The 12,507-nt window shown below is 33.7% G+C and overlaps 3 protein-coding genes and 1 non-coding gene across 5 annotated transcripts in view; 1 reads left to right on the top strand and 3 right to left on the bottom strand.

The window, feature by feature from the left end:
• Window positions 1-1,957: 1,957 nt before the first annotated feature.
• LOC102583489 (jacalin-related lectin 3) lies at window positions 1,958-5,784 on the bottom strand. Of its 2 annotated transcripts, XM_006362185.2 has the most exons (8): window positions 5,686-5,784; window positions 5,222-5,434; window positions 4,400-4,897; window positions 4,087-4,332; window positions 3,506-3,991; window positions 3,276-3,311; window positions 2,956-3,177; window positions 1,958-2,561 (listed from the first exon to the last, which is right to left on the bottom strand). In XM_006362185.2, exons 1-8 carry the CDS (start codon window positions 5,686-5,688, stop codon window positions 2,265-2,267), a joined length of 2,001 nt encoding a protein of 666 aa, XP_006362247.1. In that variant the 5' UTR covers window positions 5,689-5,784; the 3' UTR covers window positions 1,958-2,264. The 2 variants fall into 2 exon arrangements, with proteins under 2 accessions (XP_006362247.1, XP_006362248.1); XM_006362186.2 differs by lacking the exon at window positions 3,276-3,311.
• A 1,468-nt stretch (window positions 5,785-7,252) lies between these two features.
• TRNAM-CAU (transfer RNA methionine (anticodon CAU)) lies at window positions 7,253-7,324 on the top strand. The gene has a single exon. It is a non-coding gene; the product is annotated as a tRNA-Met (tRNA).
• A 353-nt stretch (window positions 7,325-7,677) lies between these two features.
• Window positions 7,678-8,761, bottom strand: LOC102597812 (ethylene-responsive transcription factor RAP2-11-like). The gene has a single exon (XM_006362227.2). The coding sequence runs from the start codon at window positions 8,673-8,675 to the stop codon at window positions 7,818-7,820; it is 858 nt and encodes a 285-aa protein (XP_006362289.2). The 5' UTR covers window positions 8,676-8,761; the 3' UTR covers window positions 7,678-7,817.
• Window positions 8,762-10,415: 1,654 nt separating this feature from the next.
• Window positions 10,416-12,507, bottom strand: part of LOC102597496 (40S ribosomal protein S5) — a 2,682-nt gene continuing 590 nt past the window's right edge. The window contains 5 exon segments of the mRNA NM_001318648.1: window positions 10,416-10,470; window positions 10,570-10,773; window positions 11,152-11,423; window positions 12,425-12,504; window positions 12,506-12,507. Of these exon segments, the coding sequence (NP_001305577.1) occupies window positions 10,416-10,470; window positions 10,570-10,773; window positions 11,152-11,423; window positions 12,425-12,504; window positions 12,506-12,507 (613 nt within the window).

The following is a 12,507-nucleotide window of genomic DNA, read 5'->3' as shown; positions in this document are numbered from 1 at the left end:
GGGTAGGGGTGACTTTCATAAAGTGGAATTGTATGCAATAAGACACACCATTTGGGAAATGTCTTTCTTGCTCTTTGGGGAGTGCTAGATTTTTTTCCCCTTGTCTTTATCATGTAGTATTACTTATCGACTAATTCAGATTCACGTTTCATAAAATTTAATAATAATAGCATTTCAGTTTTAAACAAGTTAAGATTTGTTATATGAATTCTCACGTCTTTATTATAGTTCATCTCATATCATTATAATATAAAATTACGAGAATTTATTATAAACTGATAAATTTTACATTGACGGTCATCCTACTATCATTCTTCTTCTTTATTTGTACTTGAGACCAACAATATGATCAAACTCATATAAGTGGAGTTAAAGTTTTCTATGGATTGTTTTTTCCATTTTTTAGATTTAATTTTGAAATATTTAATTAAAAATAGAAGAATCTTATTTCCTATTGTACTTATCGGAATAATGAAACCATATAGGTGGAAGCTTATCAGCCAGACGTGTGACAAATACAGTGATGGTGCAGAAGGGCCCATGTAGAAGGAATCCTCTTTTGTTTGTCTACTGGATATTTCTTTGGATTATTAATTGAATATTTTTTTATTATATTGATTTGATAACTTTGAATAGTTTATTGTCACTTTGGATAAAAGAAAAATTCTTCTCAAATTCCTTCTATTTGATCCATTCTGATGTATACTTATTGAGTTAAAAAAAAAAGAGTCTTAGCCAAAGAATTCATTTCTAGTGTAACCCTCACTTATAGAATTTTTTGTTCCAATTAGCAAAATTCAAGAGATACTTTTATAATTTACTTTTTTTTTTGTTTTAATTATGAAATTAATGAAAAGTATAGAGAAAGAAGAAAAAGAAAAAGTAAAGATTGCTTGTTGGAGTTCCCTTTGAATGAGCATTGATCATGACATCTTCCCTCACTATCACCACTCCCATAGGGAGTTTATTACTTTCCTATGCGGTATTCATTTTGAAATTCGACTAATTTAAATTTATGTTAAGAAATTTCATTTTAATGATAAACATTTTTTATCAAGGGAAATTTCATATTTTGGAGAAAAATTTAAGATATCTAAATCAAAATCTAAAAGTATTTATCATTTAACCTCCTACGGCAGCACTATAGGGAGTTGTATTTGAAACACTATAGAATATTTCAATTTTAGGTATACATCTAGATTGGAATTTAATCTTTTAGAAAAAACAAAATTTTCTAACATTAAAGAAAATATTTAACCAAACACGTCGGTTTACATATGAGTTTAATTTTTGCAAAACTAAATTCACAATAAGAATTCTCTCTTTATAAATAATTCAGAATTTTCACCAAGGAGATTTGAAAAAGAAAACATAATGCTTAACGCTTATATTTAGAGTGTAAATTTTTTACCGCTTTTACTATAATATAATAATATAACTATATAAGTATCGTTTACAAAAAAAAATATTAAATCAAAAGAAATTGAAATATATACTTTTAGTTCCAATGGAAATGGAAGGGCAAAAATTAAAAGAAGTAATGCACATTTAATGCCATCAAATTCAAAATGAAGTAGCTAGAAATCTTCTTTGTCACCATACAAAAAGCCATCAAAGAGTTCCAAAAGGAGATAAAATTGACGTATATTTTAACTTTTTAGTACATATAATAAAATTATGAAATGGGAAATGAATAGGTAGTTAAGGGTAGGCAACTAATAAACGTAGACCAAAAGGAAAAGAGAAAAACATCATTTAAAGCATGGACATTTGTCATTGTGATAGAAAAGTAAGCAACTCATTCACGATAAGAAAATAATCTCTTATATTCACTTATAATTTGAACGGAAGAAATTAATCGATCGTGTAAATTTATAACTATAATAAAAAAAAATCTTATTTGTGTGCCTTAGGGGTGCAAGGTGAATATGCAACTACTAATTACTCTCCCTTCATGTTCAAGTTCAAATCATATGTCAAAACATTTTCATCAAAATCCAAATATTATTACAAAAATACTTCATTTATTCACTCACAAACACACCACTCCCAAGTCAAATTAATAAGAAGATGTTCCATAAGACACTTCCACCTAAGTTGGTCATATTCTTTAAAGTATCGACATATTTGTGTCTGATCCTTCAACAATACATAACTTTTGAAGGATTTGATACACATCCGATAACATTTTTGAAGAGTCTGAACAACATAGACTTTCAGTTTTGACTTTTCTTTATTCAAAAACATGAAATAAGTATCAAACTTTAGTGGAACATTTTCATAAGAGGATTTTTGGAAGTTCTTTGATTGCCTAACCAATGTTGCATATGCACTCCAATTGCATCCAAATACATTCCACTCCTACCATGAAATCCCACAACTTTTCCTTCTGTTGTTGATGATGTGAAATATGTTCCCAATTCCTCTCCAAAAGGCCCAAATTTCCTTCTAGTTGTGTGAAAAGTTAATGATTTTATCACTTTCAATCCCATATCCTTACTTATAGGACCATAGAATCCAGTAATACATGTTAAAACTTCATGAGGAAACTCTAATTTTACCTGCAAAAAAATTGCTACTCTTTGTAATTGTCATTCACAGTTAAAGAATGAATGGTTCAAAATACTTAAAAGCTAAGTATCAAAAAATTTCAAGTTTCATACCTGAACTATCAAACTGTACGAGTTTACTATCTGAACTATCACCAACTTTTTTATGAAAACATACCTCGACCATCTGTTGTTCACTTTTCCTACTTGAATGATGATGATATTCCAGGAAGGAAGATTGAATAGTTGATAGTCGAGATGTGTTTTGATAAAGAGTTGGCGATAGTTTAGGTAGGAAACTCACACGCCTGATAGTTCAAGTATGAAACTCAAAGAACTTGAATGTATTAGGTGTGTTTTTGACGGTTAACTCTGGTTGAATACGGAGAAGTTAGTGTTTGTGTACCTTATTTGTGAATTTCCCAACATTTGCACCATGTTTTACTGACCAAACAGATTGTCCATTTCGTTCATACTCAATTTCGATGCAAGAAATGGCCTCTGATGTTTGTGTTAGGATTATCTGTTTGATCCCAGTGAAAACTCCATCATCCCATGGCTTTCCACCTTCTCCACCCCATGGGCCAGGTCCATATGGTGCTGGATCTTTTACTATCTTTTGGACTCCCTGAAATTAAACAAAAAACATGAAAAAAGTTATCACCTTAGTATTAGTTTTTTTCATTTTCCCCCTTTTCTATGTGGGATTGACGTGTTGTTACTCACTCCGTTCCATATTATCGTTCTCTTTCCCTTTTTCGTCTGTTCCAAAAAAAATGATACATTTCTAAAGTTAGGAACTTTTTAATTTCAACATTTCAATTCTCTACTTCATGACATGCTCTTGAAGAAATGACACGATATGTTCAACACTACAAGATTCTAAAGGTACTTTTAGCACGTTGTATCTTTAGCCACGAATGTATTAGCAAATATCAGAGCATATAACTCCATACCTCATCAGTTAGTCCTTTTCTTCCTAGTTTAAATGACCATTGTGTACTTTCATCAGCCTCAGTGACAAATGATGCTTTTGGTTTGGCAGGTTTCAGCGGAGCTGAGTGAGTTAAAGATGGGACAATTTGTGCAACGTGTTTGTTAGATTTGAGGGGAGCTGAGGAATGTAAGGATGGAACAGATGCTGCATTTGGTTTAACCGCGTTGAGGGCCGGGGCTGGAGGTAAGCACGGGGTAACTTTTCCTTCCAACACGTGAACACCGAGTGCATCAAGAAACATTCCTTTCCTCCCATGAAAACCAACAATCATCCCATCTTTCAGTTTTGTTGAGAATTGTTGTCCTTGTTCTTCTCCATAAGGTCCATGTTTGCCTTTCGTGGTATGAAAAGTTAACGAATGTATAATGTTCGGTCCCATAATCATGGTTGGTCCATAGTAGCCTGTAATGTGAGTCAAAATCTCTGATGGATAATCAAATATTATCTGAAAATGGAACAAGGATAGATGTGTATTAGAAAGAGCTCAGAACAAATAAGCCTAAATTTGATTCTAGTTGATCATAACAGGACTTATAATACCTTTTCGGTTTTGAAACTTCCAGTACCACCATTTTTACTTCCCCATATCGCTTGTCCATTTTTGTCGTAGCAAGCTCTTACTGAAACGATTCCCACGTTACGTGACAAGTAAACTTGCCTAACACCATCATAGATACCATCATCAAAGACATTCCCTCCACTTCCACCCCATGGACAATAGGTCACAACACCCTTGACAGTTTTCGATGGGACTCTTTCAATAGGGGCAGGGGCTACAGTTGCCACCTGAAACATTCAGTATTTAGAAAAAACCATTTGATGAATAAAAATTAACTACAACATGTTCCCTTACCTTTTTATTTGGTTCGTTAGAGCTAGAATCGTGATCAGAACTAGAACTTTGTCTTGAAAGTGTGTTTGGAGGTAAAATTTTGTTGTGATCCTCCTTGTGTCTAACTGCAACAATGAGATCAAAATTTTTACCAAGACTTCCTTGTATCATTGAGTATTCATAAGTTTCCATCCCTTGGACAATGCTTTGATGAGAATGACCGATAGAATGGAGTTGGTGAGATGGAACTACAGAATGAGTCGGTAAAGCCTTGTGAATAGGCTCTATGTATACTCCAATAGCATCAAGATACCAGCCAGATTTTCCATGAAAGCCAACAATTTTTCCTCTAGAGATTGGTAGAGTGAAATATGTTCCTTGCTCGACACCATATGGTCCATACGTCCTTTTGTTGCTTTCAAATGTAAGTGATCGAACAAAAACTGACCCTCTTTCGTACAAGCTACCATAATATCCGTGCATAGAAGTTAGAAACTCATCTGGATAGCTAAGTATTATCTGCAAGAAAAGCACAAGAAGAACATCAAATAGTCTTAAAAACAACTTTATGAAGCCTCATCAATCAGGAGCGGAGCTAAGTAGGGCCAAGGAGGTTCAAACTACACTAATTATACTTAGTTAAAGTTATTATTTATGTATATACAGTAGATATTGAACCTCCTTTGACTTCTTCGAGTATTTACTTTTCATATTTTAGAACCAACATAGTAAAAATCCTGGTTCCACGACTATCACCAATAGTCTCAGTAATTCAGTGAAATGGAAAGTTCCGCGAAATAAATGTGCTAAGAACATGTAGTACAAGATACAAGTGATCCCAACCTTGTCTGTTTTAGCACCTACACCGCCACCATGCTTCTCGGAGAACACTGAGGTTCCATTTTTGTCATATTCGACCTTAATCGAATCAACTCCTGTTCCATGAGCTATTTCCAGCTGCCTTATGGTGGAATAAACTCCATCATCCCAATGCAATCCATTTTCACCTCCCCATGGTCCGACTGAAATGGTATGTTTCCCATGATCCTCGAAACTCTACAAAAGATGATTCACTCTCATGTTCAATCAACTAATACTAATTGTTCAAAGCAATCAATATATCAATACAATCAATCTATCAATCTTTCCATCTATTCTAGTTTTGGTAGACAGAGTTACCTGGTACCTGTTGCTGGTAGGAAGTGACAGGTATTAGGTGGAATTAGTCGAGGTGCACTCAAGCTAGCCCCAACACCACAGTTATCAAAAGAAAAGAAAAAGATCAAATAAGACATATACTTGCTTACCATATTGAAGGATGATAATTGAGGATGCCCGAGGAGGAGACTCAGATAATTTGGTGTTTCACATGAGACGTATATATAAGAGTTTAGAATGATTTTGTTGACAAGAGTTTAGAATATATATAACGCGGAAGAAGCAAATTCTAGGTTCCACTTTGGAGAGAAAGCAATGAAAAGAAAAGAACATGATTCTCCACAGTCCATATTATGCTTTTGGTACTTTTGACTAAGCCCCATACGCATATAGGTGTCTTCTCTTACAGTGCAAATTGTAATCGTCCAACGACAACTTTCTATGAGATTGGATAAAATAAAAGGGGGGAATCATATTCATATCATCAAGAAAAATAGTACATTTTCTGAATATGAATCTAGCCATTTTGATAATGGCATAGCAATATAGCATCTATAATTGATTAATAATAAATTTACAGATGCTGAGGAAATGCTTGGCCTCTCGTCCTCGCATTGAGTTGCACACTAGTGCAGTCCAAATTTTCCAAGTAGAACGAAGGTCAAAGTACCTCACATATATCCCTCAACTTTGCGATTTAGAGTTGATATACTCCTCGTTACAAAAGTGACTCACATATACCCTTACCATTACAGAAATGACCCTAGAAAGAAAGATATATATTCCAAGAAGCACCAAGAGTCAGCTTTTTATATTCCATTCTTTATATAAAAAAAAAATTGAACATGTGCTTCAGGCTGTATTTTGTTGATTTTGAGCCTACTGTTGTGGATGAAGCAAGGAGGATGCTTCGAACAACTTTGCCAGGGGACATTATACGTGTACCTTCTTTTTTTCATGTTCAAAGACTTTATCAGTGTTATTCTGCATTTGAATATTTGAATTATATCAACTGACTTCTTTTATGTAGAATGATCCACAGTGGGAAAAGAAGTCGAAGCTTCGCCTTACTATATATCCATCTCCTCAGGTATATTTGTGTATGCTATATATTTGAAAACTTACTTTTGAACTTATGTCTTCATGTGTAATATCCTCATTGCTAATATAGTCATCGTGTTGATGAAGTTTCAAAATCGATTTTTTTGAGTATTTCTGAGTTAGATAATGGACGTGCACAAAACTAATATATTAATAGATCATTATGACTAAAATAGTTGTGGAGGAGGAACGACGAACATAGAGGAAGTACTTCCAAAATAAAATGTGTAGAGAAAGGAATGAACACATTGAAATGCTTAGTTCTTGAACAATGTACATATAAGTTATAAACAAAATGTGTAGAGAAAGTAGTGAACATATTCCTTGAGGTTTGTCAACCATCTAATGTGTGTTACTATTCAAATCATTATGTATTGCAACTGATCTTTTCTATATAATGAATGCAGAGTCCGGTTTAAAAATTGTTCGCCCTGCACTCACCCTCGAGTATATGTTTCAACATGAATCACACAAGGGTATACCCACATCTAATCTTATGGTAAAAGATAAAGATTCCATCAAAACAATTTAACAACATCAGAGTATCTCTTCTTTTTTTTTCTGAATAAAACTAAAAACAGTTAAATAATAAACGAGCAGAAAGATAACAACAACATCAGAGTGGCGCAGCGGAAGCGTGGTGGGCCCATAACCCACAGGTCCCAGGATCGAAACCTGGCTCTGATATAACTTTTTTGTTGATTAACACGGCCCCGGATGAAGCCTCGAGACTGATTGGAGATTTGGATCTGTCATAGACACTCGAGTGACCTTCACAAGGTCCGGATAAAGCCTCGAATAGTGTACCAGATTAATTGTGTTGTTATGAGTCGTGATAATAACTTTAATATTGAAAAAGACTTCTTTTCACTATGAGACTGATTGGATATGTCATAGACACTCGAGTGAGCTTAACAAGGCCCTGGATGAATCCTCGAGTAGTTTACCGATTAATTGAGTTGTTGTGAGTAGTGATAATAGCTTTAATATTGAAAAAAAATTATTTTCATTACGAGACTGATTGGATCTATCATAGACACTCGAGTGACCTTCACAAGGCGGGGTAAAACAAAAGATTAACTCTAGACTACCTTTCTTTCATCTCTCTCTTCTTATTCCTAAAGGAGAGAAAACAAAGCAAAAATAATGGTTGGCAACATAAACAATTGGAGAATTTTTTTTAAGATAACAAAGAACATAAAGGAGGAAGATCCCAAAGAGATAAATCATCAATATCATGAACATTCTCCATGTATTCTTGAACACCATTCACAGCATAAAGTGATGCTGATATTTGCCTTTCCACTTTCATTCTCTCAAATTCTGTACATCCCATTTCACTTATACTCTCATCCATAATAGGAAAATCTAACAATTCTTCAGCAAATTCAAACCCCCATGACACTTGAGGTTGTGAAGTACACGAACTCGAGCAACTCATCATATCAGGCTTATAAAAGTCGTTGTTGTCCGCGTCAGATGAATTTAAATGATGACACGTAGTCAGTGAGGATTCATATTGCCGATCACAACTTGTTTGAGACTGAGTCATAGTAGTCGCGATTGTTGTAGGCTTATATAAGTTGTTATCATCACAAAGTTTAAGTACTTTTTCATGACTTTCTTGAATTTTCTCACTACATGTTGAACCAAAAACAGAGTTCCCCTGTTTGTTCTGTTTTGCAATTTTCTTACTATCAATAAGATTTCTGATCCTATAAGCAAGTTGAGAATCTGCTGAAACACGAGTAGTAACAAAGTTCGTTCGTGTGTTTGATCCACGAAGGAGACAAGCAGCTTGATCGTAAGCACGAGCAGCATCTTCAGCAGTTTCGAAAGTTCCAAGCCACATTCTTATTTTCTTATGTGTTGTGTCTTTAATCTCAGCTATCCATTTTCCTGAAGACCTTTGCCTTACACCAACAAACTTGTTACTATTACTATTATTACTTCTTTTTCTTCCCTTGATAGATTTGGTTACTTTTTTCATTGAGATTTCTGTGTTTTGATGATGATGTGTTTGAAAGTTGATTTCCATTGGAAACAAAGTGTTATGTAAAAAAGAAGAGGCAAGTTGGAGTTTTGAAGGTGTTTAGAGTTGAGAGTTGTTAAAGGTTTTGTAGGAAGTTGCCTACATGTCTTTGTTTTTGTTGTTGTTGTTGTTGTGGTAGCTATTTATTTACACAAAAATGAAGGTTTGAGACAGAAACGGAGCTAGAATTTTGAGTTTATTATAGGGTCTAGGTCAAAGCTGCACTGTGGTTTCGCTCCTATTTTGAGATATGATAAAAACTATGGTAGGGAGTGCTTCTTTTATGTAGTGCAGATTTGAATTAGTCGAGCCAGTGAATATTAGATGGTTATTTAGTTAAAAAAAAAAAGGAAGAAGAAAAACTTTGAGTTATGTATAGTTCAGAAGTTGAGTTGTCCTATTTTATGTTGTTTTATTGTGTTTGTTTGGTATTAGGTAATAATTGTTCCTTTTTTCTTCTTAGAAAATTGAAGATTTATTATTTTATCTTAAAAGATGACGCATTCCTCACTATTTTATGTACTATTACTTTTCCAAAATTTGATCAATCCAAAATTTCATTCAATTTTAGTTGACCTAGTTACATCCACACGAACATTAACAACAACATCAACAACATAATTAATGCAATCCCGTAAAAGTGTAAAGCAGAACTCTCACGAATCTTGAAAAGTGGTCTTACAAAACTTTGTCAGGTAATCATGACGATGATAAACAATTTAGGTGACAATAATCTTAATTAAATGGCATTATTAAGTTATATTGATGGAATTATTGTTGGGGAAATATTATAAACATAAAATAGGGAAGATATATTTATGAATGTTCCATTGGTTTATCATAGTTGGACTTGGTAAAAGGTTAGCATTATTTAAAGGTAAATTAAATAATGAGAGGAAATTGCAAAGGATATGGAAATACTGCCACTTGGAGGCAAAATAGAGAGCTTCTTAAACAATCCAAATAACAAAAGGTTAAAATTGATTTAGAAAAAATTCCTTATTTTTATTATTTGGGTAGCATTATTAATTGATGCAAAGATAATGACCCAGCCATTATTTCTTTGTAATAAGTTCTAACATTTTCTGTGTATCAAAAAATGCCAAATTTGCACTTTTGGTTGGAATGTTAACTTTAAATTGAGTGACAAGGACAAGAAGGTTGCTAATATGAAGAGAGGAAATTGTCTGTAAATTTTCTTATATGATTAGATCACTTATAAAATAATCACAAGTTAATCTTTATAGTTTATCACTAATTCATAATATAGAGCTCGATTCTGACTAGCCATAGTATTATTAGAGAAGATTAATATCCTTTTCTAGTATTGTCATTCTATAGTAACATAACTCAGACATGTATTTGTCCAAACTTTAGAACTACCTTTGGTTGTATTCTCGTAGTTGATCTCAACTTTATGCTTTTCTCATTCATTTACTTGTTTAATGAACGATTGCAAATCTAGTAAACATGACGTGATTGGCTAACAAATGCAGAGTTTAAGCATCTTCATACTTGAAACATCTAAAACAAATCATACCATACCATGTGTTTAAACAAAACTCTACCAAGAACCCGAATAAAGGAACTTCAAAATTTAACATTTATAACAATACCAAACATAAATCCTCCAAGAAACTAAATCCATAAGGAGTAGCAGATGCTATAATGCCTACATGAAAACAGAAATGAGAAAATAGCATAACCAAAAAGTCTCTCAATAAAAGTTGCTCCAACATCAATCTCTTAACGATTGGCCTTGGCAACCCTTTCAATCTCGTCCTTCTTCTTAATGGCATAGCTGCAGAAACAAAGACCATCCATAGTAGTAAGCAATGAAGTTTCACATATGCAAAAAAAAAAAAAAAGGCAATCTGTTTAATGTTCTCTATCCCTTTACCTATTAGAAGAACCCTTGGCAGCATTGATGAGTTCATCAGCAAGGCATTCAGCAATGGTCTTGATGTTCCTGAAAGCACTCTCACGTGCACCAGTTGTCAGCAAATAAATTGCTTGGTTAACACGGCGAAGTGGAGAAATATCAACAGCTTGACGTCTGACAACACCAGCAGAACCAATACGTGTTGCATCTTCCCTTGGCCCACTAAATGATCAAAATGGGGAAGAAAAGCCATCAATGAGACAGATATAGTTAGCACATGTATATTTCATTGACGTTGGAAAAAAAACTATTTGATCTGAAGTTGCAAAAGAGTATTTGAAAGATGAAATAGTGTTTAAATGAAGTCTAAGCATCACCTGGAAAAACTTATTCACCAGAATTTTGAATATTGAACTTCAGAATTAGCAAAAAACAACATTTTGTTACAAATACTGAACATAGATTTATTCCAAAACAGGCACACTATTAGGCAACAAAATCCTCAAAACTAAACAAAAAATCAACTTCAATGGGTAATCAACAACGTAATTTAGACACACTCTAAAGAAAATGTATTAAGGATTCATCATCTGAGCTCACCTGTTGATAACAGCATCAACAATGACTTGAATTGGGTTTTGGTCAGTCAACAAATGAATGATCTCCATTGCATGCTTAATAATGCGAACAGCCATGAGCTTCTTTCCATTGTTCCTTCCATGCATCATGAGAGAATTGGTAAGCCTCTCAACAATTGGGCACTGGGCCTTCCTGAAACGCTTGGCCTGGTATCTACCAGCTGTGTGTGGCATGTAAACTGGGTGCTTGTTAGCAGTGGCTGTGATGTAATCCTCAACAGACATGTCATTGATCTTCACCAGAAATTGAGATCATAGTTAATGACAGATCTTACAAATTGTATTCAAGATTGCAGTCTCTCTAATGGAGTTTAAAGTAATACACAAGTATAAACACAGAAGCAGAAGGAATATTCATCACGGAATGTTACTGACAAAATATTAAAACTTTCACTAAGAACTACAAACTCTTGGATTCAATAGAAACTAGCAAAAATATGGTACAGTGGAAAAGATTTACATGGTTGATACCAATTTTCTAAGGTCAAGTTTTATTCATTTTATTAGCTCAAGTCAAGGTCCAATGTTCACTGAGTCTTTAAAGAGGCAGTTAACCCATGAAAGTTTTGTACTTTTCACATTTGGCCATAAATTTAAATTTGTCTTCACTTTTACGACTCCAAATTACTCCCAAAAATTCAAAAACAACTCCAATTTGCATTTATGACCAAACACGACTCTAATTATCAAATAGTATCATTTAACTTAGAAAACAAACACTTACTATTTCCAAATAATCAATTTTCCTGGTCAAACACCCCCTTTTGTTATAGATATATATACCATTAGGAAACATATAGAACTTCTAGTGCTAAATGGATAAATTGACCATGAAAATTCATGTAACCAGCCACTTGGAGTCAAAAAATGAGTCTTTAACATTTCAAATCATGAAAGTTAATACAAATTACAAAGCTACATCAACCAGATCAGTTTATACTCGTAAAAGTTCATAAAAATCACAAAGCTACATCAACGAGATTAGTTTTTACTCATAGAAGTTCATAACAAAACTACATCAACCAGATTAGTTTTAACTCATAGAAGTTCATAACAAAGCTACATCAACCAGATTACTTTAATCTTCGAATTTCCATAATAATCTCAGGTGCTACAAGTTGCAATTTTCATGATATAAAAAACACAAAATGAAGTAAATTAACTCGAATCTAGCAAAGTAATGAGCTGCTAAAAGCTATCGAATATGAAAACGATCAAAGAGATTCGGAACCTACCTCAACTCCGTCATAGCTCCAGCGATTGAAAAGCATGACATCAGTGTGAATCTTGTTCTCTTTGCTTGCATCGGTAGCGGCGG

This window comes from Solanum tuberosum, unplaced genomic scaffold, assembly GCF_000226075.1.
Source record: "Solanum tuberosum cultivar DM 1-3 516 R44 unplaced genomic scaffold, SolTub_3.0 scf00379, whole genome shotgun sequence".
Lineage (NCBI taxonomy): Eukaryota > Viridiplantae > Streptophyta > Magnoliopsida > Solanales > Solanaceae > Solanum > Solanum tuberosum.
The sequence above is the reverse complement of the archived record's forward strand: the minus strand, read 5'-3'. Positions and strand labels throughout refer to the sequence as shown.

What these genes read in the sequence shown, in the direction of transcription:
- LOC102583489 (XM_006362185.2), bottom strand. An exon ending in TAGGTGCTAAAACAGACAAG is followed by an intron (nt 4,898 to 5,221) that starts GTTGGGATCACT and finishes CTTTTCTTGCAG; the next exon opens with ATAATACTTAGCTATCCAGA. An exon ending in GAAGTTTCAAAACCGAAAAG is followed by an intron (nt 3,992 to 4,086) that starts GTATTATAAGTC and finishes TTCCATTTTCAG; the next exon opens with ATAATATTTGATTATCCATC.
- LOC102597812 (XM_006362227.2), bottom strand. Translation starts at nt 8,675, where the DNA reads ATGGAAATCAACTTTCAAACACATCATCATCAAAACACAGAAATCTCA.